The sequence below is a fragment of the Ovis aries genome, chromosome 3, assembly GCF_016772045.2.
Source record: "Ovis aries strain OAR_USU_Benz2616 breed Rambouillet chromosome 3, ARS-UI_Ramb_v3.0, whole genome shotgun sequence".
Taxonomy (NCBI): Eukaryota; Metazoa; Chordata; class Mammalia; order Artiodactyla; family Bovidae; genus Ovis; species Ovis aries.
Genome location: NC_056056.1, coordinates 212,340,371 through 212,364,831, shown reverse-complemented (window position 1 = coordinate 212,364,831; position 24,461 = coordinate 212,340,371). Strand labels below are relative to the sequence as shown.

General features: G+C 46.2%; 1 protein-coding gene across 5 annotated transcripts in view; it reads right to left on the bottom strand.

Moving 5' to 3' along the window:
• TSPAN11 (tetraspanin 11) overlaps positions 1-24,461 on the bottom strand; it is a 72,894-nt gene that overhangs the window by 31,109 nt on the left and 17,324 nt on the right. For all 5 annotated transcript variants that reach the window (XM_042247640.2, XM_042247642.2, XM_027967997.3 and 2 more), the window contains one exon: positions 11,312-11,406. In XM_042247640.2, the coding sequence (XP_042103574.1) occupies positions 11,312-11,395 (84 nt within the window). In that variant the 5' untranslated portion in view covers positions 11,396-11,406. The remainder of the gene's footprint in view (positions 1-11,311; positions 11,407-24,461) is intronic.

Sequence of the window (24,461 nt, the reverse complement as noted above, 5' to 3'; positions counted from 1 at the left end):
GTCCGGACTCAGCGATTGAACCCAAGTCTCCTGCATTGGCAGACAGATTCTTTACCACTAGCGCCACCTGGGAAGCCTCTTATGACCTTCAGTTCTGTTCAGTTCAGTCCAGTCGCTCAGTTGTGTCCGACTTTTTGTGACCCCATGGACTGCAACACGCCAGGCCTCCCTGTCCATCACCAACTCCCAAAGCTTACTCACATTTATGTCCATTGAGTCGGTGATGCCATCCAACCATCTCATCCTCAATCGTCCCCTTCTCCTCCTGCCTTCAATCTTTCCCAGCATCAGGGTCTTTTCCAATGAGTCAGTTCTTCGCATCAGGTGGCCAAAGGATTGGAGTTTCAGTTCAACATCAGTCCTTCCAATGAATATTCAGGGCTGATTTCCCTTAGGATGGACTGGTTGGCTTTCCTTGCAGACCAAGGGACTCTCAGGAGTCTTCTCCAACACCACAGTTCAAAAGCATCAATTCTTCCATGCTCAGCTTTCTTTATAGTCCAACTCTCATATCCATACATGACTACTGGAAAAACCATAGCTTTGATTAGACGGACCTTTGTTGGCAAAGCAATGTCTCTGCTTTTTAATATACTGTCTAGACTGGTCATAATGTTTCTTCCAAGGAGTAAGTGTCTTTTATTTTTTATTTATTTTATTTTTTAAATTTAATTTTATTTATTTTTTATTTTTTTATTTTTATTTTTTTTTTAGTTTTTTATTTTTAAAATTTTAAAATCTTTAATTCTTCCATGCGTTCCCAAACATGAACCCCCCTCCCACCTCCCTCCCCACAACATCTCTCTGGGTCATCCCCATGCACCAGCCCCAAGCATGCTGCACCCTGCGTCAGACATAGACTGGTGATTCGATTCTTACATGATAGTATACATGTTAGAATTCCCATTCTCCCAAAGCATCCCACCCTCTCCCTCTCCCTCTGAGTCCAAAAGTCCGTTATACACATCTGTGTCTTTTTTCCTGTCTTGCATACAGGGTCGTCATTGCCATCTTCCTAAATTCCATATATATGTGTTAGTATACTGTATTGGTGTTTTTCTTTCTGGCTTACTTCACTCTGTATAATTGGCTCCAGTTTCATCCATCTCATCAGAACTGATTCAAATGAATTCTTTTTAACGGCTGAGTAATACTCCATTGTGTATATGTACCACAGCTTTCTTATCCATTCATCTGCTGATGGACATCTAGGTTGTTTCCATGTCCTGGCTATTATAAACAGTGCTGCGATGAACATTGGGGTACATGTGTCTCTTTCAATTCTGGTTTCCTCGGTGTGTATGCCCAGCAGTGGGATTGCTGGGTCATAAGGTAGTTCTATTTGCAATTTTTAAAGGAATCTCCACACTGTTCTCCATAGTGGCTGTACTAGTTTGCATTCCCACCAACAGTGTAGGAGGGTTCCCTTTCTCCACACCCTCTCCAGCATTTATTGCTTGCAGATTTTTGGATCGCAGCCATTCTGACTGGTGTGAAGTGGTACCTCATTGTGGTTTTGATTTGCATTTCTCTAATAATGAGTGATGTTGAGCATCTTTTCATGTGTTTGTTAGCCATCCGTATGTCTTCTTTGGAGAAATGTCTATTTAGTTCTTTGGTCCATTTTTTGATTGGGTCATTTATTTTTCTGGAATTGAGCTGCATAAGTTGCTTGTATATTTTTGAGATTAGTTGTTTGTCAGTTGCTTCATTTGCTATTATTTTCTCCCATTCAGAAGGCTGTCTTTTCACCTTGCTTATATTTTCCTTTGTTGTGCAGAAGCTTTTAATTTTAATTAGATCCCATTTGTTTATTTTTGCTTTTATTTCCAGAATTCTGGGAGGTGGATCATAGAGGATCCTGCTGTGATTTATGTCTGAGAGTGTTTTGCCTATGTTCTCCTCTAGGAGTTTTATAGTTTCTGGTCTTACATTTAGATCTTTAATCCATTTTGAGTTTATTTTTGTGTGCGGTGTTAGAAAGTGATCTAGTTTCATTCTCTTACAAGTGGTTGACCAGTTTTCCCAGCACCACTTGTTAAAGAGATTGTCTTTACTCCATTGTATATTCTTGCCTCCTTTGTCAAAGATAAGGTGTCCATATGTGTGTGGATTTATCTCTGGGCTTTCTATTTTGTTCCATTGATCTATATGTCTGTCTTTGTGCCAGTACCATACTGTCTTGATGACTGTGGCTTTGTAGTAGAGCCTGAAGTCAGGCAAGTTGATTCCTCCCGTTCCACTCTTCTTTTCTCAAGATTGCTTTGGCTATTCGAGGTTTTTGTATTTCCATACAAATCTTGAAATTATTTGTTCTAGTTCTGTGAAAAATGTGGCTGGTAGCTTGATAGGGATTGCATTGAATTTGTAAATTGCTTTGGGTAGTATACTCATTTTCACTATATTGATTCTTCCAATCCATGAACATGGTATATTTCTCCATCTTTTAGTGTCCTCTTTGATTTCTTTCATCAGTGTTTTATAGTTTTCTATATATAGGTCTTTAGTTTCTTTAGGTAGATATATTCCTAAGTATTTTATTCTTTTCGTTGCAATGGTGAATGGAATTGTTTCCTTAATTTCTTTTTCTACTTTCTCATTATTCGTGTATAGGAATGCAAGGGATTTCTGTGTGTTGATTTTATATCCTGCAACTTTACTATATTCATTGATTAGCTCTAGTAATTTTCTTGTGGAGTCTTTAGGGTTTTCCATGTAGAGGATCATGTCATCTGCAAACAGTGAGAGTTTTACTTCTTCTTTTCCAATTTGGATTCCTTTTATTTTTTTTTCTGCTCTGATTGCTGTGGCCAAAACTTCCAGAACTATGTTGAATAGTAGCGGTGAAAGTGGACACCCTTGTCTTGTTCCTGACTTTAGGGGAAATGCTTTCAGTTTTTCACCATTGAGGATAATGTTTGCTATGGGTTTGTCATATATAGCTTTTATTATGTTGAGGTGTGTTCCTTCTATTCCTGCTTTCTGGAGAGTTTTTATCATAAATGGATGTTGAATTTTATCAAAGGCCTTCTCTGCATCTATTGAGATAATCATATGGTTTTTATTTTTCAATTTGTTAATGTGGTGAATTACATTGATTGATTTGCGGATATTGAAGAATCCTTGCATCCCTGGGATAAAGCCCACTTGGTCATGGTGTATGACCTTTTTAATGTGTTGTTGGATTCTGATTACTAGAATTTTGTTGAGGATTTTTGCATCTATGTTCATCAGTGATATTGGCCTATAGTTTTCTTTTTTTGTGACATCTTTGTCAGGTTTTGGTATTAGGGTGATGGTGGCCTCATAGAATGAGTTTGGAAGTTTACCTTCCTCTGCAATTTTCTGGAAGAGTTTGAGGAGGATAGGTGTTAGCTATTCTCGAAATTTTTGGTAGAATTCAGCTGTGAAGCCATCTGGACCTGGGCTTTTGTTTGCTGGAAGATTTCTGATTACAGTTTCAATTTCCGTGCTTGTGATGGGTCTGTTAAGATCTTCTATTTCTTCCTGGTTCAGTTTTGGAAAATTGTACTTTTCTAAGAATTTGTCCATTTCTTCCACGTTGTCCATTTTATTGGCATACAACTGCTGATAGTAGTCTCTTATGATCCTTTGTATTTCTGTGTTGTCTGTTGTGATCTCTCCATTTTCATTTCTAATTTTATTGATTTGATTTTTCTCTCTTTGCTTCTTGATGAGTCTGGCTAATGGTTTGTCAATTTTATTTATCCTTTCAAAGAACCAGCTTTTGGCTTTGTTGATTTTTGCTATGGTCTCTTTTGTTTCTTTTGCATTTATTTCTGCCCTAATTTTTAAGATTTCTTTCCTTCTACTAACTCTGGGGTTCTCCAATTCTTCCTTTCCTAGTTGCTTTAGTTGTAGAGTTAGGTTATTTATTTGACTTTTTCTTGTTTCTTGAGGTATGCCTGTATTGCTATGAACTTTCCTCTTAGCACTGCTTTTATAGTGTCCCACAGGTTTTGGGTTGTTGTGTTTTCATTTTCATTAGTTTCTATGCATATTTTGATTTCTTTTTGATTTCTTCTGTGATTTGTTGGTTATTCAGAAGTGTGTTGTTCAACCTCCATATGTTGGAATTTTTAATAGTTTTTCTCCTGTAATTGAGATCTAATCTTAATGCATTATGGTCAGAAAAGATGCTTGGAATGATTTCAATTTTTTGAATTTATCAAGTTTAGATTTATGGCCCAGGATGTGATCTATCCTGGAGAAGGTTCCATGAGCACTTGAAAAAAAGGTGAAATTCATTGTTTTGGGGTGAAATGTCCTATAGATATCAATTAGGTCTAACTGGTCTAATGTATCATTTAAAGTTTGTGTTTCTTTGTTAATTTTCTGTTTAGTTGATCTGTCCATAGGTGTGAGTGGTGTATTAAAGTCTCCCACTATTATTGTGTTATTGTCGATTTCCCCTTTCATACTTGTTAGCATTTGTCTTACATATTGCGGTGCTCCTATATTGGCTGCATATATATTTATAATTGTTATATCTTCTTCTTGGATTGTTCCTTTGATCATTATGTAGTGGCCTTCTTTGTCTCTTTTCACAGCCTTTGTTTTAAAGTCTATTTTATCGGATATGAGTATTGCCACTCCTGCTTTCTTTTGGTCTCTATTTGAGTGGTATATCTTTTTCCAGCCCTTCACTTTCAGTCTGTATGTGTCCCTTGTTTTGAGGTGGGTCTCTTGTAAGCAGCATATAGAGGGGTCTTGTTTTTGTATCCATTCAGCCAGTCTTTGTCTTTTGGTTGGGGCATTCAACCCATTTACGTTTAAGGTAATTATTGATAAGTATGATCCCGTTACCATTTACTTTATTGTTTTGGGTTCGGGTTTATACACCCTTTCCGTGTTTCCTGTCTAGAGAATATCCTTTAGAATTTGTTGGAGAGCTGGTTTGGTGGTGCTGAATTCTCTCAGCTTTTGCTTATCTGTAAAGCTTTTGATTTCTCCTTCGTATTTGAATGAGATCCTTGCTGGGTACAGTAATCTGGGCTGTAGGTTATTGTCTTTCATCACTTTAAGTATGTCTTGCCATTCCCTCCTGGCCTGAAGAGTTTCTATTGAAAGATCAGCTGTTATCCTTATGGGAATCCCCTTGTGTGTTATTTGTTGTTTTTCCCTTGCTGCTTTTAATATTTGTTCTTTGTGTTTGATCTTTGTTAATTTGATTAATATGTGTCTTGGGGTGTTTCGCCTTGGGTTTATCCTATTTGGAACTCTCTGTGTTTCTTGGACTTGGGTGATTATTTCCTTCCCAATTTTAGGGAAGTTTTCAACTATTATCTCCTCAAGGATTTTCTCATGATCTTTCTTTCTGTCTTCTTCTTCTGGGACTCCTATAATTCGAATGTTGGAGCGTTTCATATTGTCCTGGAGGTCTCTGAGATTGTCCTCATTTCTTTTAATTCGTTTTTCTTGTTTCCTCTCTGATTCATTTATTTCTACCATTCTATCTTCTATTTCACTAATCCTATCTTCTGCCTCCGTTATTCTACTATTTGTTGCCTCCAGAGTGTTTCTGATCTCATTTATTGCGTTATTCATTATATTTTGACTCTTTTTATTTCTTCTAGGTCCTTGTTAAACCTTTCTTGCATCTTCTCAATCCTTGTCTCTAGGCTATTTATCTGTGATTCCATTTTGATTTCAAGATTTTGGATCATTTTCACTATCAATATTCGGAATTCCTTCTCCGGTAGATTCCCTACTTCTTCCTCTTTTGTTTGGTTTGGTGGGCAACTCTCCTGTTCCTTTACCTGCTGAGTATTCCTCTGTCTCTTCATCTTGGTTATATTGCTGCGTTTGGGGTGGCCTTTTTATATTCTGGTAATTTGTGGAGTTCTCTTTATTATGGAGCTTCCTCACTGTGGGTGGGGTTCTATCAGTGGCTTGTCAAGGTTTCCTGGTTAGGGAGGCTTGTGTTGGAGTTTTGGTGGGTGGAGCTGGGTTTCTTCTCTCTGGAGTGCAGTGGAGTGACCCGTAATGGGTTATGAGACATCAAAGGTTTGGGGATAATTTTGAGCTGCCTGTATATTGAAGCTCAGAGGAGTGTTCCTGTGTTGCTGGAGAATTTGCGTGGTATGTCTTGTTTTGGAACTTGTTGGCCCTTGGGTGGAGCTTGGTTTCAGTGTAGGTATGAAGGCATTTGATGGGCTCCTATTGCTTAATGTTCCCTGAATTCAAGAGTTCTCTAATGTTTTCAGGCTTTGGATTTAAGCCTCCTGCTTCTGGTTTTCAGTTTTATTTTTACAGTAGCCTCTAGACTTCTCCATCTATACAGCACCGATGATAAAACATCTAGGTTAAAGATGAAAAGTTTCTCCACATTGAGGGACACTCAGAGAGGTTCACTGAGTTACAAGGAGAAGAGAAGATGGAGGGGTAGTTAGAGGTAACTGGAATGAGATGCGGTGAGATCAAAAGAGGAGAGAGCAAGCTAGCCAGTAGTCACTTCCTTATGTGCGCTCTATAGTCTGGACCGCTCAGAGGTATTTACAGAGTTATACGGGGAGGAGGAGAGGGAGGAAGTAGACAGAGGTGACCAGGAGGATAAGAGAGAGGAATGAGTAGGAGAGAGACAAATCCTGCCAGTAACCAGTTCCTTAGGTGTTCTCCACCGTCTGGAACACACAGAGATTCACAGAGTTGGATAGAGAAGAGATGGGGGAGAAAAGAGACAGAGGCCACCTGGTGGAGAAAAAGGAGAGTCCAGAGGAGGAGAGAGTGGTCAAGCCAGTAATCTCGCTCTCAGGTAAACTTGGGTAGTGAAGTTTGGGTTTTTAAATGTACAAAATTGACAACAAAAACCTAAGAGCAAAGATTAAAAATCTGTTTTTGAAGACAATGGTCTGCTTATCTGGTTGCCTGATGTCCTCTGCCAGCCTACAGAAGTTGTTTTGTGGAGTTTGCTCGGCGTTGAAATGTTCTTTTGAGGAATTTGTGAGGGAGAAAGTGGTCTTCCCATCCTATTCCTCCGCCATCTTTTCTCTCCCCGTAAGTGTCTTTTAATTTCATGGCTGCAGTCACCATCTGCGGTGATTTTTCAGCCCCCCAAAATAAAGTCTGTCACTGTTTCCACTGTTTCCCCATCTATTTGCCATGAAGTGATGGGATCAGATGCCATGATCTTCGTTTTCTGAATGTTGAGCTTTAAGCCAACTTTTTCATGCTCCTCTGTCACTTTCATCAAGAGGCTTTTTAGTTCCTCTTCACTTTCTGCCATAAGGGTGGTGTCATCTGCATATCTGACGTTATTGATATTTCTCCTGGCAATCTTGATTCCAGCTTGTGCTTCATCCAGCCCAGTGTTTCTCATGATGTACTCTGCATATAAGTTAAGTAAGCTGGGTGACAATATACAGCCTTGACGTACTCCTTTCCCAATTTGGAACCAGTCTGTTGTTCCATGTCCAGTTCTAACTGTTGCTTCCTGACCTGCATACAGATTTCTCAAGAGGCAGGTCTTATGACCTTACTTAACCTTAATTACCTCCTAAATGTCCTGTCTTCAAACAGAGCCTCACTGACAATTCAGGCTTCAACACGTGAATCCCAATGGGTCACAATTCGGCCCACAGCACCATGACAGTAGACAATAGGCTCTGAATTTGAGCCGGAACTTGAGCCTGAGTCTTCCTGGCACGCTCTACTATGTCACTAATTCATGGGCTTCCCAGATGGCACTAGTCGTAAAGAACCTGCTTGCCAACGCAGGAGACATAAGAGATGCAGGTTGGATCCCTGGGTCGGGAAGATCCCCTGGAGGAGGGCACAGCAACCCACGCCAGTATTCTTGCCTGGAGAATCCCATGGACAGAGGAGCCTGGTGGGCTACAGTTCATAGGACTGCAAAGAGTTGGACACGACTGAAGCATCTTAGCACATACCCCCAGGACACTGGGAACATGCAGGACTCGGAGCTGGAGGCAATGGATGACATCAGAGCTGATGGTCAAGCACACAACTCAGGGATCGGAGAGAGGTGCCTCCAGCTCTGGGGCTTTGGGCAGATAGCCTCCCCCTCGGTAAGCTGGGGCTCTCACAGAGCTGTTCACAGCCTCGGGACGCTGGGAGGTTATCTAGGACAATGCAGGTGGAAGCACAGCCCAGGGGAGCCCTCAGCTGTGAGTTCCATGGACACAGGAAGCTTCCACAGACATACTCCAAGGGCCCACAGCAGGGCTTGGCACTTAGCATCTGTTTAATAGATGCCACGGACTGGATTTTCCATTATTGTTGACCAGAAAACCTGGATGTCAGCTCCAGCTCGCTTATCACAACAAGACAGTAAAGAGGAATCTGAACTGACTGAGCCTGCTCCCTGTTGGTGACAGAGGTACGGTCACCAGGGCTGATCCGAGCATTGCAAGGGATGGATGATCCACGGAAGGTCTTTATCCAGGGGAGTCCCCACAAATCCTCCCACTGGGAGAACCTGGGCTTTCTTACTCTCTCCCAGCCGGATCTGGACGGTGTAGCAAGGAGATGCCCGGGGCAGGACCACTGTTCTGACGAGGAAGTGTTTGGATTGTTCACCCCAATCAATCTGCCTCTGCCTTCTAGGGCACCTTCCGTGGCTGTGCTCGGGGTGGGGGGAGGGGCTGCTGCTGCTGCTGCTGCTAAGTTGCTTCAGTCGTGTCCAACTCTGTGCGACCTCATGGACTGCAGCCCACCAGGCTCCTCCATCCATGGGATTTTCCAGGCAAGGGTGCTGGAGTGAGTTGCCTTGCCTTCTCCGGGGGGGAGGGGCAGTGGATGGCAAATGTGGGTGTCTGGGGACCCTCCCTAGTGCTCTACACAGATTCTATGGGGAAGGGGGAAGAGGTGGGGATCTCTGGGGGGCGTGGAGAGCACTCAAAGTGCTGGCTCTGATATGCGTCTTATGAGAGGGGCTGCTCTGAGCGGAGGACCGGCCACTAGACTCTGGGGTGTGTGGGAGGGGTCCTCGTGGACAAGATCCCTCCCTGGAGAATTCTTGAAAATTCCCAGGGACTCTGTGTGCCGCTGAATGCATGAGGCTGGGCTCTGCCATGGGAGAAGGAAGACCAGGGGTCTGTCCCATGTCTACTGAGATCGCAGGGAGTCTGGGGGACAGATGCCAGAACCTCAAAGCTTGAACCTTTGAAACTGACCATCCCCTACATGGGGAGGAGACTTGGCTGACTGAGTCCCTGGAGTCCTGCCATGTTCAGCCAGGCCCCCCGGGCAGGGGTATTTTTAACTCAGAGCAGGAGGTCTGTGTGGGGGGAGCTGACTTTGGACTTTTGGCCTCCAGAATTATGAGACAACAAATTCCTGTTGTCTGAGGCCACCCAATTTATGCTGCTTTGTTAAGGTTCCTCAGCAGCCCAAGACAGTGAGATACTGGGCCAATTTTTCCTTATTTATATTTTTCAGTATTTTAAGATTATTAAAGTAGATACATCAGACTTTCACGATCAGGAAAAGCATACTTCTTCTTTAAAAAAAACCCTCACTCAGCGAGTATCCTAAACACCCCACTGGATTTATCTCTGGGAATCGGAAGTGTCTACACCCACAGAGCACACTGATCACATCCACGTGACTTTACTGTTCTACTGTCTTCCTCTATACAACTCCACTATTCCAGGAAACACTTGCCCAGGAAGATAAAAGGTGCAAATAAAATGAGTTTATGGTCTATTTCAGCAACTTTGCATTTAAACAAGTATCAGCTCATTCAACTTCTGAATAGATAGCATCACGTGTCTCCTCTCCAAGACTCTTTGAAACCCTTGCCTCGGTGTGTGCACCAAGCCTTAACTGCTGCGCCAGGACCCTTCCCCGTATTAAGCAATTTCATTTGTCTTAATGAAAGACCGAAAAGGCAGACACAGCCCATCTCTGCCTCTGTCTTTCCGAGATGCTTCCAAGACTGCATCTTTTGCCATGGCAACAAGGAAACCTAGCCCAGCCTCATCGGCAGGTTGATCTGGTGGCATTTGGGGGCCTTCTACATCTCATGTATCCAAAATACTGCACTTATTGAGTACTTTCTGTGTGCAGAGACGGAATCAAGCACTTTACATACATACACCATTTCAGGGCATTTGTGAAACACACCAATAAAAGATAAACGGAGGCACATTCAAAATCTGAGGTTGATTTGAACAAAACTCCATTTGAATCTAGGTGGCGTCCCATTGAGCAGTTGAAAAGGAGCTCTTAGAGACGTATAACATGAATGATTTTTCCAAGCGGAGGGAGGGGGAACAAGAACATTATTCAGGTAAAAATGCAGGTTTGTCACTGCAGAGCTAACTTGTGTTTAGCTGGGGATTCACTGGAAGGACTGATGCTGAAGCTGAAGCTCCAATACTTTGCCCACCTGATGCAAAGAGCAGAATCATTGAAAAGACCCTGATGCTTCAAAAGACTGAAGGCAGGAGGAGAAGGGGGTGACAGAGGATGAGATGGCTGGCTGGCATCACTGACTCAATGGACAGGAGTTTGAGCAAATTTCGGGAGACAATAAAGGACAGGGAAGCCTGGCATGCTGCAGTCCATGGGGTCGCAAAAAAGAGTCGAATACGACTTACTGATGAACAACAACAGCCTTAGCCAGCACAGAGGAGCTGCTCACAGCAGAGCTGCCCACGCTGCCCACATCCTAGCCCTCCAGGTCAAGTGAGACCATCTCACAAAGCGATACACACACTCCAGGATCTGGCTATTTTGGGCACCTGATGGTATTCTGCTCCCGGTTACCCGGAGAGTTGTCTCAAGTGCGCAGACTCCTCTGCTCCCAGAAGACCTAGTCTGGGCAGTTTCCTGGGGCAGGGTCACTATGGAGACCATTCCCCAAGCACAGAGGCATCCTGCCCCCCGCCCTGCCGTCCTCCACCCCACCCCAGGACTTGCGTCTCTCTGCCTCGGGCCTGGAGAATGTGAGTCATAAGAGGCAAATGGGCTTCAAACACAAAGAAGCAGTAATTAGAGGCCGTCACACTTCCAGCCAGGCCCCGGGGCCTCGAGCTATGGCTGGGAAGGCAGAGTGGACCCTGCGGGCCGAGGATGCTGGGATACAAGTGAGGCCGAGCATCCTTCTCTCAGAGGCCATGATGCTGCCCACGCCAATCTGTGGGTTGAGACTTTTGTTCCCCCTCAGTAGCAAATGCACACATTTGCTCTCAAGCAGGCAGAGTTTGCTTCTGAGTGGTCTTTGGAAAAGAAAAAAATCAATGCCATAGTGATAACTCACAAAACAGCAAAGATGACTTGACTCACTCGGTGCTGGGGTAGGGGGGAGCATGCTGGGTGCACTTACCCAGAAGAAGAAGTTAAAGACGAAGAGCAAATACTTCAGGTAGACGGTCAGCCAGTCATCCTGCTCCACCTTGTAATGGGCCATGGCTGCTGGGCCTGCAAAAAAGACGCATGTGTGGCCAGGGCGTCCAGAGAGGCAGCCTCGCCAGCCCAGAGCCAGGCTCCCCAGTGAGGTTCCTTTTAAGGGGCTCCCAAGCCTGTTTGATCAGGGGCTCTGAGGTTGGGGGTGTGCAACCCTGAGCAAAGAACAGAAAAACCCAGAGTCCACTGGACATACAAAGGAGGTGACCCAGACAGAATTTTCTAGGCCTGTGGATCTTGGTTTGGCTCCTCTGACGTAGGTCTAACCTGCAAGTCTTCTACCAACTTTGCACCGTCCTGATGTATTCTTTTTAAACAGGCTTTTCTGGTGGCTCAGATGGTAAAGAACCTGCCTGCAATGCAGGAGACCTGGGTTTGATCCCTGAGTCGGGAAGATCTCCTGGAGAAGGGAATGGCTACCCACTCCAGTATTCTAGCCTGCAGAATTCCATGGCTGTGCTGGCTCTTAGCGGTGATGTGTGGGATCTTTAGCTGTGGCATGTGAACTCTTGGTTGTGGTATGTAGGATCTAGTTCCCTGACCAGGGATTGAACCTGGGCCCCCCACAACGGGAATGCAGAGTCTAAGCCACGAGATCACCAGGGAAGTCTCCAGTCCTGTTGTGCTCTTACTCTCTGCCCTGTCTCAGCAGGGTTGCCAGACACAAGTGCATGAATACACACAACACACACACACACACACACACACACACACACACACACTCAGTGCACCTGCTTTGCAGTGGAATCCTGCATCATTTGAATAGGACCTTTGCACACGTAGGTGAGGTGTGAACCTCAAACCAGAGCATCATGCTCGGAAAGGGCCTCAATGATCCCCAGCCCACCTTGCCTGCCCCTGGCACATCGAGTTTCCCAAGAAGGAAGTGGGTCAGCGGGCTGAGGGGCTTGGCAGGAGGAAGACAAGAGCTCTGGAGCCCGGCTCCCTGGGTTGCAACCCTGATCTGTCACAGCCATGTGAAAATCTGGGTAGTTAGGGAACCTCTTGTCCTCCGTGTCCTCATCTGGACAGGAGGAAATGATGACGATGCCTGCATGGCGGGATGTCTTACAGACTCGATGGGCCAGTCTCTGTGAGGGGCTGATCATAGTCCCCAGCACAGGGTAAATCTCGGTTGGCTATTTTGATTACTTGGGACACGGATTAAAACCAGGACGCCAGCCGTAGAACTCCTAGTCTTTGCCCCAGAGCCATGCTCCCTCCCCTAGTCCTGATGCCCACCGGTGGGCTCCTTGGGCACTGGCGTCAGTGAGATGAGAAACTGAAGGGTCCCTGTGCCTGGTGGTCTCATTCGCATCTAAGTTCCAACAGCACATACACGCTGACACTCAGCGTAGCTGCTCCTTAAGGAATCGCCCCTTTAGGGGGACCTCTTTTATTCCAAACCCAGAGCAGCAAGGCCATGGTCTGCCCACCTCTGTCTCCTTCTCCCCAGTTCCCACCACTGTCCACTCGGGCTCTTCCCCCACCACCTTGCCCACGCTCGGTGACTGGTACCGGTCCGACCCAGATTATGTGATTTATTTCGAGCTCAGGGGCTCCTGAGACAAGGCAAGAGGAAGAGAGAAAAGAAGAGGTGGCTGTCTTATTTGGGATTTCTATTTGCAGACCTCAAATAAGGTAATTTAAGACTTTGTCTTCTCGTTAAAAAAAGACAAAACCCATTTTCTTCCAATTTAGTCTGAGAGGTAGGGTGGCAGAAAAAATACAGAAGGAAGCCCTATAAAAAAGTGGCTGGAGTTGACTAGGCGACTGACCCGGGAGCTATGACACAGTCACCATGTAGGTCACTAGGCGGGTCCCTAAGAAGGGACCCCCTGGGCCAGTGGGCTCGGCCTCTCCTGTCTGTATTCTCCTCTCCCTGTGACTGGTCCTTCCCTCCCAGCCGAGGCCCACTGGGTCCATGCACCAGAGCCTTCTCTTGACCTGCAAACTGAGGTATCAGGATACTCTGAAGGAAACGGTATTTTTAAGAGTTCAGGCAGGTGACAGGATTTAACTAAAACCACACATTGCTAATGGCAAAGTTTCAGCCACTAGGGGTAGAGAAGACAGAACCACTAGGGTCTGTGGAATGTCAGCATCAGTAGAAACCTCTGGGCTCACTTAAGCCAACCTTCTGCAGAAGAAATGAGGAAATTAACACACATCTGAGTTAAGTCACACATTTTAACATAACCTCTCTCAAGTCACATGGCTAATGGTTTCCTATCCTCCCTGCTGTGCGCTCCTTCCATGGGGCCCTCCCATCTGTGGGGCCCTCTGCTGGGGGTGGCAGAAGTCCCCAGAGAAGTATCAGAACCAGCTTGGAGCCAGATGCCTGGATGCGAAATCTTGTCATTTCCTGGCTGTGTGACATGGAGCAAGTTACTTAACCTCTCTGTGCAGCTAACACTGAGCATTTATCACGTGCCAAGCCCAGGACTAAGTGCCTTACACACATGATCTCGTTCCAGCTACCCAACAGCCCTATGAAGTAGTAGTTGCTGTTGTTCATTCGCTCAGTCGTGTCTGACTCTTTACAACCCCATGGACTTCAGCACACCAGGCTTCCCTGTCCTTCACCACCTCCTGGAATTTGCTTAAATTCATGTCCACTGAGTCGATGATGCCAGATGGATGAGATAGTTTGAAATAGAGTTATTCTCATTTTGCTAGATAAACAAACAGAGGCTCCAACAGGTTAAATAACTCATCTGAGTTACAGAGCAAATAAGTGGTAAAACCAGAACAGAACGAGGAGCTTCTGACTCAGCCCAAGCCCTTATCCACCATGCACTGCTGTTGGGACCAGAGCTGCCAGGGGAAGGGAGCAAGGAGGACTGAGGCTGCTGGCTTCCTAACACCTGTTCCCCCTCAGCCTTAGGACCAGAAGCCCCCATTTCAGTTGGGCACCTGGCCACCTGGAGCAGATGACACTTCCCAGCCCCCCTCCCTGCTGGGTACTGCCAGGATTAACTGACGGCAGAGGGCACGGAAGCAGAAGCAGTGTATGCACCTTCTTAAAGTAACATTTTTGGGTGAATGTTTCCCGTGTGTTTGAGAAGGTAAACCCTGTCACTGCGAGCTGCCATAGTTCTGTAGTCATCAATTAGGTCAAACTTGCTAGCTGTGCTTTTTACAGCTTCAGTCTCACTGATTTTACGTCTGCTTGCTCAGCCGCTACTGCTGCTGCTGAGCTGCTTCAGTTGTGTCTGACTCTGTGCGACCCCATAGACGGCAGCCCACCAGGCTCCCCAGTCCCTGGGATTCTCCAGGCAAGAACAGTGGAGTGGGTTGCCATTTCCTTCTCCAATGCATGAAAGTGAAAAGTCAAAGTGAAGTCACTCAGTCGTGTCTGACTCTTCGCGACCCCATGGACTGCAGCCCACCAGGCTCCCCCGTCCCTGGGATTCTTCAGGCGAGAGCACTGGAGTGGGGCGCCATTGCCTTCTCTGCTGCTTGCTTTACTGACTCTTAAAAATGGTATATCAGACTCTCACTAGGACCATGAACTTGTATATCTGTCTTCAACTCTGTTTATTGCTTTCTTTAAACATTTTTTATTAAAATATAATTGATTTACAATGTTGTGTTAGTTTAAGGTATATAGCAAAGCGATTCAACTATATATATAACAATACATAATATATAATAATATTCTATAATAATATATGTACTAATCTGAAAAAGAATATATATACATATATATGTATCAGTTCAGTTCAGTCGCTCAGTCATGTCCAACTCTTTGCGACCCCATGAACTGCAGCACTCCAGGCCTCCCTGTCCATCACCACCTCCCAGAGTCCACCCAAACCCATTGTCCATTGAGTTGGTGATGCCATCCAGCCATCTCACCCTCTGTCATCCCCTTCTCCTCCTGCTCTCAATCTTTCCCAGCTTCAGGGTCTTTTCAAATGTGTCAGCTCTTCACATCAGGTGTTCAGCTTCAACATGAGTCCTTCCAATGAACACCCAGGACTGATCTCCTTTAGGATGGACTGGTTGGATCTCCTTGCAGTCCAAGGGACTCTCAAGAGTCTTCTCCAACACCACAGTTCAAAAGCATCAATTCTTCGGCGCTCAGCTTTCTTTATAGTCCAACTCTCACATCCATACATGACCACAGGAAAAACCATAGCCTTGACTAGATAGACCTTTGTTGGCAAAGTAATGTCTCTGCTTTTTAATATGCTGTCTAGGTTGTATATACATATATATTCTTTTTCTATACATATATATTCTTTTTCAGATTATTTTCCATTATAGGTTATTGCAAGATATTGAGATAGTATATATATATATATTTTTTCTTTTTCAGGTTATTTTCCATTAGAATTTATTACAAGATATTGAGCATAGTTCCCTTGCTATACAGTACGTCCTTGTTGGTTAACTGCCGGGAGCCAGCATGGGGAATCCCGCCTGTGGCAAAGGTCATGAGGAAAGGGGCCTGACAAAACGCAAAGGCGGGATCAGGCCTCACGGGTCCCCTTGGATTTTCTTGAGCTTCTACCCCCAAAACCAGAGTCTGCCTGCTTTACTGTGTTATGCTTTCCACCCACTCTTCTGGCATTAACAAGGGGCTGTCCCCCCACCACCTTTTTCTGGAAAAAGTTAATTTAGAGCTTTTAGATAATAAGTCTCCTGGGCATAATATGAGTGTTTCAATCCAAAAACCCCTCTGATGGCTTTCTAGCCTGCCTGACAGGTTTGTCCAGACTCTTACAGCTGCGCATGTGATTATTTGCGGCCTCATGACTGGACTTCGAGAGGCACAGGAAGCTTAAAACATCCTAGGAATGTAGGGGCTTCCGAGGAGTCAAAATCATTAGAATAGGACTGATTAACGGTTTCATTGTTGAGCCAATACTTGCTGCCAAGTTTTCATATCTTTTATTTGTTGATATAGTTTGTATGTAGAAAAAACAGGTAGTAGCCCCGGTATTAGCAACATTAGATCTTTGAGTTAAGTACTCTCTTTGTTATAACCCATTGCACCTTTGTTCTACAGGAATGTAACTTTATTTAGTACTTTGAGGGTGATACAGATTAAAGAGAAAACACATCAAGGGAAAATGAGTTTTCTGGTTGATAGACATTTATCTAGGAAGAGAGCCATAGAAATGTTAACAGGCCCCCTGGCCAGAAGATGATGTAAAACCACCTAAGACCTTTTGTATACAGGAAGGTATGCAAAAAGAAAGCCTGGTCTCAGTAAGGGTCAGTTATGCCCCTGCATAACTCTGCATATTCCATTATTTCTCTGTGTACAACTTGGGGTATATAAACTGCTTTTGAAAATAAAGTTGTGGGTTTGGCACCAATGCTTGGCTCCCCCATGTTGTTCTTTTCTCTCCTTTCAGGCTCTGGATTCCCATCTGAAGCACAAAGGCTCTCCGAGTCTACTTATTTGCCCTGGCTTCTAAGACCCACGCGAGAGGGAGCCCAAGGTGGGGCACCCTCCGCTATTCAAGTGGGCGCCGGTAGCCTACGTAGATGGTGCAAACTCCTTGTCTCAGAGCTTTATTGGTCTCCTGTGTAAACCAGTTATTCAGCCTCTATTCTCCACTAATTTTCCTACTACACTATTCTTTCCTAATCTCTCTTTGTAAATAAATCTCTCCTCGCCGACTCCGTCCCCACTTTGAATTCCCTGGATCCACTGGGGCTGGACCCTGGCAGTAAACTCTGTTCATTTTTGTGTCATATATCTTGGAGTGTATATAGATTTAGTGTTGTGATATCATCTTGATGGATCAACCCCTTTATCATTAGTAAATGCCATTCTTTATCTCTAGTAATCAGAAATATCCTTAAAGTAAGGCGAGGCATGTCTCTCTTCACCTCTTCCTTCTTCTAGCAAGTTGGAATGCTGATGGAATGGCTGGAGCTCAAGCAGCCATTTTGAGCCATGAGCTGGAAACCGTGAGTTGAAAAGAGTAGAGCAATCAGTTTAAAGAGCCTGGATCTCAGATGATTTTGGAGCTGCTACACCATCTGTGAGCTGTTCACCTCCAGACTTAGTTTATATGAGAGAACAAAAAATTGATGGCTTCTTTAAGGTATGTGTTTGAATATTCTATCACCCACAGCTAACTTCAGCCTGGTGTGGTGGATGGAGTGGTAAGCACAAATGTCTGCCAGAGAATGCGAACAGGGTTGCTGAGGATGGGCAGTGAGATGGGCTGTAATGCTGGGCACTGGTCACCAAGCTCTTCTAACTGTATACTCATCACTAAAATGTTTTCAGCACACCCCATAAATATGTATATTTATTTATAAATTTTATTCATGGATTGTTGTCAATCTGTATAACAAATACCATCAAAGCTTTTTTTTTTTTTTTTAAAGATGAAAGTAATTAGGAACAGAATCCTAAGTAGATTGTCTGTCTGCACTTTGGGGCCCACTGGTACGGGCTGTAAATGGAGGGATGAGAGGTGTACAGGCAGGCAGGAGTCAGACCACGGGCAGCCAAGCCCTGGAACTTGGACTCACATCCTGAGACCCACAGGAAAGTGCTCAGTGAGGCAGTCCCTTGATGAGAACCGCATTTCAGAGAGAGTCCTGGGGCAGGGGCGGCACGGGGCTGGGGCTGCCTGGGTGCTTGGGGAGACCAGTTAAGCAGTTGGTACAGTTGAGGCTGGTGTCCAAGAGAAAGACGGCAGGGTCTGAATGGGCCAAGGGCAGCGGGCTAGAGAGCAGGGGGCAGACACTGAAGGCAGGTGCGCATATAGCCAGGAGGCTGTGGAGGAAAGATCCTGGGAGGAGGAAGCAGCCTTGGGGAGACTGATTCGCGAGGGACTGGGCCGAAGGAGAACAGGGGAGCCAGAGGTGGGCCATGGGGCCAGTGCTGCTGAGACAGCCAGTCCCAAGAGCCTGGCAGGTCTCACCTTTGCCAGAGCAGCATCAGCGGAGGATGCTGAGGGGTAGGGGTCCAATACTGGGGGCGAGGAGGGAGTGGAGATCCAAGGTAGATATTTTCAAATGAGAAGGCAGGGGAAGCAGCTAGAAGGCCTAGTTAAGGTGGAGAAGTGTTTCTGACTTTGTAAGAAAGGGTGATTTGCATGTTCATCTCATGGGGAAAGATGCCACCGCCACCACTAAACCCTCCTGGCTAGTGACCAGGGATGGGGGGACAGGCTGAAGGCGGGTGGGTGGGCCTGAGTGGTTCCAGATGGGCCTGGCAGGCAGCTGGCTTAGAGCACTCTCTTCCCTGCCCTCCTTTCTCCCTGCTTTCCTCAGCCCTCCCCTGTGATTAAGACCATCTCCTGGGGAGGCCCGTAGTAGGGGGTGGGGTGGGAATAGGGCAGCAGCCCCTGGAGAGGAAAGCAAACCCCAGCTGCCTGATAGACTTTCTCCTGCCCCCCTGCCCCGCTGCCCCCCCATCCTCCACCCCCAGTGACTGGAGGAGCCAGCCTTTGGATCATCTTCCAGAACCATTTTCCCCTGAGCTCTAAGGAGTGTCTCGTGATTTCTCAGAAACAGACTCATCTTCTTAAGTGGGTTTCATTGGGTGGGCAGGAATCAATGGGAGGACGCTCCTGTAAGGGGTACGAGATAGACAGTGGTGGGGGAGGCAGGTGGGGCAGAGACCCTCCCTCTCCTCAGGGGATGATAGTCAACTGTGTCACAGGATCCCAGAAAGTCCTGTGGGTATGAGGAGGTGGCCCTGCCTCCTTGACCCTCGTTCCTGGTGGCTCAGATAGTAAAGAATCCGCCTGTCAGTACAGGAGACCTGGGTTCGATCTCTGGGTCGGGAAAATCCCCTGGAGAAGGGAAAGGCAACCCACTCCAGTATTCTTGCCTGGAGAATCCCATGGACAGAAGAGCCTGGCAGGCCCCAGATCATGGGGTCACAAAGAGACGAGTGTGAATTAGCAACTGAAAAGAACAACACAATAATACACTGTCTGTAATATACTCTCTACTCCCGGGGTCTCACCAACCCCTTATTCTCTGATGCTCCTGTGAGCCCTAGCTCAGACTGGAGGTGCCCTGAGCCTCCATCTCTCAAGTGGAGAGATCCCATGCTTGGGGTGTAGGGGAGGCTTGGTGATTCTAAAATAAAAACGAAACCAGTATATTTGCTGTGGAAAAACCAGCTCCACCCTCTCCCATCAGTTAAATAAGTGCCACCTTCCTGCTCTGGGTTCTTGGTCAACAAAAGGTCAGGCCTGCGTGATGGTCAAACAGTTGGAAAGGAAAAAACAGTCTAAGTGGTTTAACGTGTAACTGAATATAGGCTTGGAATGAACCGTGGCTGCAGCCGCTGCGTGTGTGGTCCTGCTTCACCCTCTTCCCTCTCTGTTTCATTTCCACACGCCTGACCTAGTCCTGGTGGGTGGACCGTCCCTCTGAATGGGTCCGAGAAGTGGGGCTCCCTCAGGCCTCCAAGAGGGACAGCTGGTCAGAACCCAGCATTCCTGACTTGGCCCCTTTGAGAACTGAGAAAGCTGAGTCCCGGGGTGGGCTGGGGGGTCACACTGTGGCCAAGGTCACACTGCAGATTAACGGCAGGACAGAAAGCTAGACTTTTCGCCCCATGGCCACCAAGAGGATTATGATTGGCTGATATGCTTATCATCATCAACTGTTGCTAAAATGCTAATAGGTGCTTAGGGGCTTCCCAGGTAGCACAGAGGTAAAGAACCTGCCTGCCAAGGCAGGAGACGCGTGTTAGATCCCTGGGTTGCGAAGATCCCCTGGAGAAGGGAATGGCTACCCACTCTAGTATGCTTGCCTGGAGAATCCCACAGGCAGAAGAGCCTGGTGGGGCCACAAAGAGTCGGACACCACTGAGTGAGCAACAACAATGACAGCGCGTGGCAATCTCTGCACTGAGTGCTGTGTGTGCACTGACTGGTTTAACACCGAAAGCATCCACGAGAGGATTATCACCCCTTTCTCTGGGCAGGAAACCGAGGCGCAGAATGAGAACGTGGAGAGGGATGGGGGAGTGGGAGCAGATGTTCACCGGTCTGTGGAAAGTTCTAGTTTCGGCCTCTTGTAACTGCTTCCAGCTCGGTGGTCTCTAGCTGAAGCTGAATGGAGGGGTGTCACCGGGCATGGACCCCCGATGGGGACCGCAGGAGGGGGCGGGGCCGCTGTTCTCTGATCCTGGCAGGATCCTGGGTCAGGAGTGCCACCAAGACCCCAAATCGCCCTCCTCCCTGCTTTTCCATCTCCTTGACCTCAGGGCTGAGGGTCGCCAGCTGTGAGTGCTACAGCAAGACTTCGGCTAGCCTGGGGCTCTGGGTGACCACCGGCTTGTCCTGTGACGTCATCGTGTTCACTGTGGGCAGGTAGGGCTGCAGGCGACTCTTCTGGACCACAGGTAGGTTCAAACGCTACTTAGAGCATCATGTGGGTGGTGCCAGAAGTGAAACTTGAATTAAAATCCCAACACCAGAGGCACATATTTTCCTAAGTACGGGGCTTTTTTTTTTTTTTTTACTTCATTTGCAAGTACCCCTGCGTATTCAATGGATTATTCGGGGCTGTGCTCAAAACCTAAAGCAGGTGGTTTGTCTGCCTTCTGAGTCTCTGCAGCGATACATACACAGTCTTGGAGGTCCTGCCTGTAGGCGAGTATCACTCTTTGTTGTTTTTACTGAGTCCTTCTTTAAAAAAAAAAAAGATCGCCGTCTGACCCAGGAAATGGGGACTTCCCTAGCGCTTATGATAGGAATCAGTGAACAGGGAGGGCTTCCCTGGTGGCTCAGTGGTAAAGAATCTGCCCGTCAATGCAGGAGACAGGGGTTCGATCCCTGATGCAGGAAGATCCCACATGCCTTGGAGCAACTAAGCCTGTGAGCCACAACTGCTGAGACTGTGCTCTAGAGCCCAGGAGCCACAACTGCTGAGCCCATGCGCCACAATTACTGAAGCCTGAGCACCCTAGAGCCTGGACTCTGCAACAAAAGAAGCCACTGCAATGAGAAGCCCGAGCACCACAGCCCACAACTGGAGAAAAGCTTTGCAGGAGCAAACATGCAGCACAGTCAAAAAAAAAAAAAAAAGAATCATCGAACAAACAAGAACAGTCGGCAGATTAGAAGATGCTGGTATGACTGTCAGCTGTCACCTATGACTGTGTGACCCTGGGCAGGTCATAGGTGCTCTTGGGCCTCAGCGTTCTCACCTGTCAAATGGGGCTGATGCTGGTCTGGCTTTGTCTCCCGTGCAGGGTGGTCATGGGGATCACATGAGCGGAAGAATTTACAAGAACTGTGTGTACTATGATGACAACCTCAGTGCCGTGCCAGGGTGAAGGGATTATTACAACCAACGCCCTAAGAGGTCTTTGATGAGGAACAAGGCATGGGTAACCTGATAGAAAACATCAACCAGAGGCCGTGTATCTGGCCGCTGGAGATACAGGCTCACGGCCTCTGCACCTAAGCCCACTGCCCACTAGTGGGGGTCACGTCCATGGCCGTGACAGGAGACCTTGTCCTCAGCTGCTCAGGAAGAAGCACCTGCAGAAAATCAGTCCCCTACTTTGACAAAGTTGATTGGTCCAGACGTGACAGTCATTCAAAAGCAGGGAGCATAAATATTAATAATATTTAACTAAGGCTACTATTAAGATGAGCCTCTAAGTCATGAGAGTCTATCAACTAACCTGCGGTGGAAGCATGCAGGGTAAGAATGATAAAGAATTATACTCTCTATAGATTAAAGGGAAATCAATTTGAGCTTATACATTGAAAGGCAACTGAGCTTTAAAGGGGATGTTTCGGAGAAGGCAACGGCAACCCACTCCAGTACTCTTGCCTGGAAAATCCCATGGGCGGAGGAGCCTGGTAGGCTGCGGTCCATGGGGTTGCTAAGAGTCGGACACGACTGAGCCACTTCACTTCACTTCACTTTACTGAGGATTATACTAGAAATAGTATGGTTGATACCAGTAAAGAGCTCCTTAGGTCTCTGTCAACTGTGTTTAATATGAACCTATAAAATATGTATTTGCACATTATTTTTCCTAGACGTCCCCTTCTTATCTTTCATCAACATCTCTATTTCTAAGCTCTCTTTCACCCAAATATGTTTCTATGTGTGATTTTTGTGCAACCTCCTGCTGGATGGGTTGGTCTCAGTTTCACTTGAAAGGCTTCCAAACTCTGACATGGGTCATCTGAAATCTTCCGGTTTGTAAGGACATTCTGCTTAAAAGTGTGGCAAAAAAACCCCATTTTTTTCCTATACTTTTTAATACCCTTCTCTTAAAAGGTAGATATAGTTGAATGTTATCACTCATTTGTATTTTAGTGTGAATTTGCTAAATTGGATGATTTCCTGTTTTACCAAATTTTAAAGTTGAAGTTCGACACATATATAGTAAGGTGCAGAGATCTAAGTGTATAGCTTGATGATCTTTTTCAAAGTGAACAGATTCATTTTAAGGCTATGTATTTTCCTCTGAGTACTGTGTTGGCTACTTTCTGCACATTTTAATTCATCATATTTTCACTATACATTTCAAAGTATTTTCTAATCTCCACTGCCATTTCTTTTTTGATCCAGGATTATTCAAGTGTTGCTTGATTTTTCAAACATTTGGAGAATGTTTTAGTTGGGATTTTCTTGCCAATTTCTGGCTTGACTCTACCGTGGCTTGAGAATATGCTCTGTATCATTTTAGTCCTTTGAAATTTGTTGAGACTTGCTTTATGGCCCAGAAAAAATCATTTCCTGTAGTGAATGTTCCACATGTATTGAAAAGAGTGCGTACTTCTCAGTTTTGTTAATTACGTTTTAAAAACATTTATTTCTACTGAAAAAGAAGGGGGAAAGGGGCAAGGGTTTTGGTGAACTTTAAGCACCTCATCTCCATTCTTAACACAGGAAGATGCTGCGAAAGGAACACCCTCTGTGAGGTGGGAGAAGGGGCTCCAAGGCAGGGCTGCACCCTGGGGGACCCATGGGTGGGGCTCCACGGGACAGTGTAGCAAGGCCTCTGTCATCAAAGTAGGGCTAATGAGGTCATTAAGCCCCGAGAGGGGTGGCTATCACCTCTACTGATTCCCTCCATAACCCTTCTGTCCCTCTGCAGGATGTAAGGAGGACTAGCCTTGGCATCTAGAGACCTGGGTACTGGTTCCATCTCTGTTTCTAACTTGCTCTGTGTCTGTGGGCCTTGATTAGGTGGAGCTGGTGGTAAAGAACCCACCTGCCAATGCAGGAGACATAAGAGATGCAAGTTCGAGTCCTGGGTCAGGAAGACCCCTTGGAGAAGGAAATGGCAATCCACTCCAGTATTCTTGCCTGGAAAATCCCATGGACGGAAGAGCCTGTCGGGCTGCAGCCCATGGGGTTGCAGAGAGCCAGACACGACTAAAGCAACTTAGCACATAAAACTGCAATGACTCTATACCCCTTACTGAGGTGGGTAAGGCTGAGTCTCTAGCCTAGGCCTTATTGCTGGCATGTAATTTCTGCCTCACCTGAGGCTCCGTGTATATGATCGTGTGCTTACACATAACAAGGGCCAATACTTACTGATCCCATACCAGGTATGGTCCCAAGCTCTTTGGAAGTGTCCCCTCTTTTAATTCGCACAGTAACCCCATGAGTAGGCATAGGCATTACTCCATGTGACAGAAGAAGAGAGGGAGAGAGAGGGGACAGATTCTGCCTGGGCCACTCGGTCAGTAAGCAAGGGGTGGAATTCAGTCACGCAGTCTGGCTTCAAAGTGACTCCTCTCGGGGGCCGATGTGTTCCAGTTTGCCCACCCAAGGCCGGTTTCATCAGACAGTCCTGGTTCACACTGATTACCTTGACATGAAGATTGGCAGTACTCTTTTCACTTAAAAAACTATCCCGACGTGGATGTTCAGTCCTGGCTCCTCACCCGTATCTTACATTGTGTGTCAACAATGCTCAACATTCCTCAAGCCCCCGACTCTTTGGCCCATCCCCTCCACACGCTGTAGATTTCTCCAGCCCACAAGCTCTGACATCCAGCCTCACCAATGCCACAAAGATGCATAAGGCATTTCCCCTAACCACAGCGCTGGCTAAGATTTGAGCTAAGTCTGTATCCTGAACATGCTTCTGG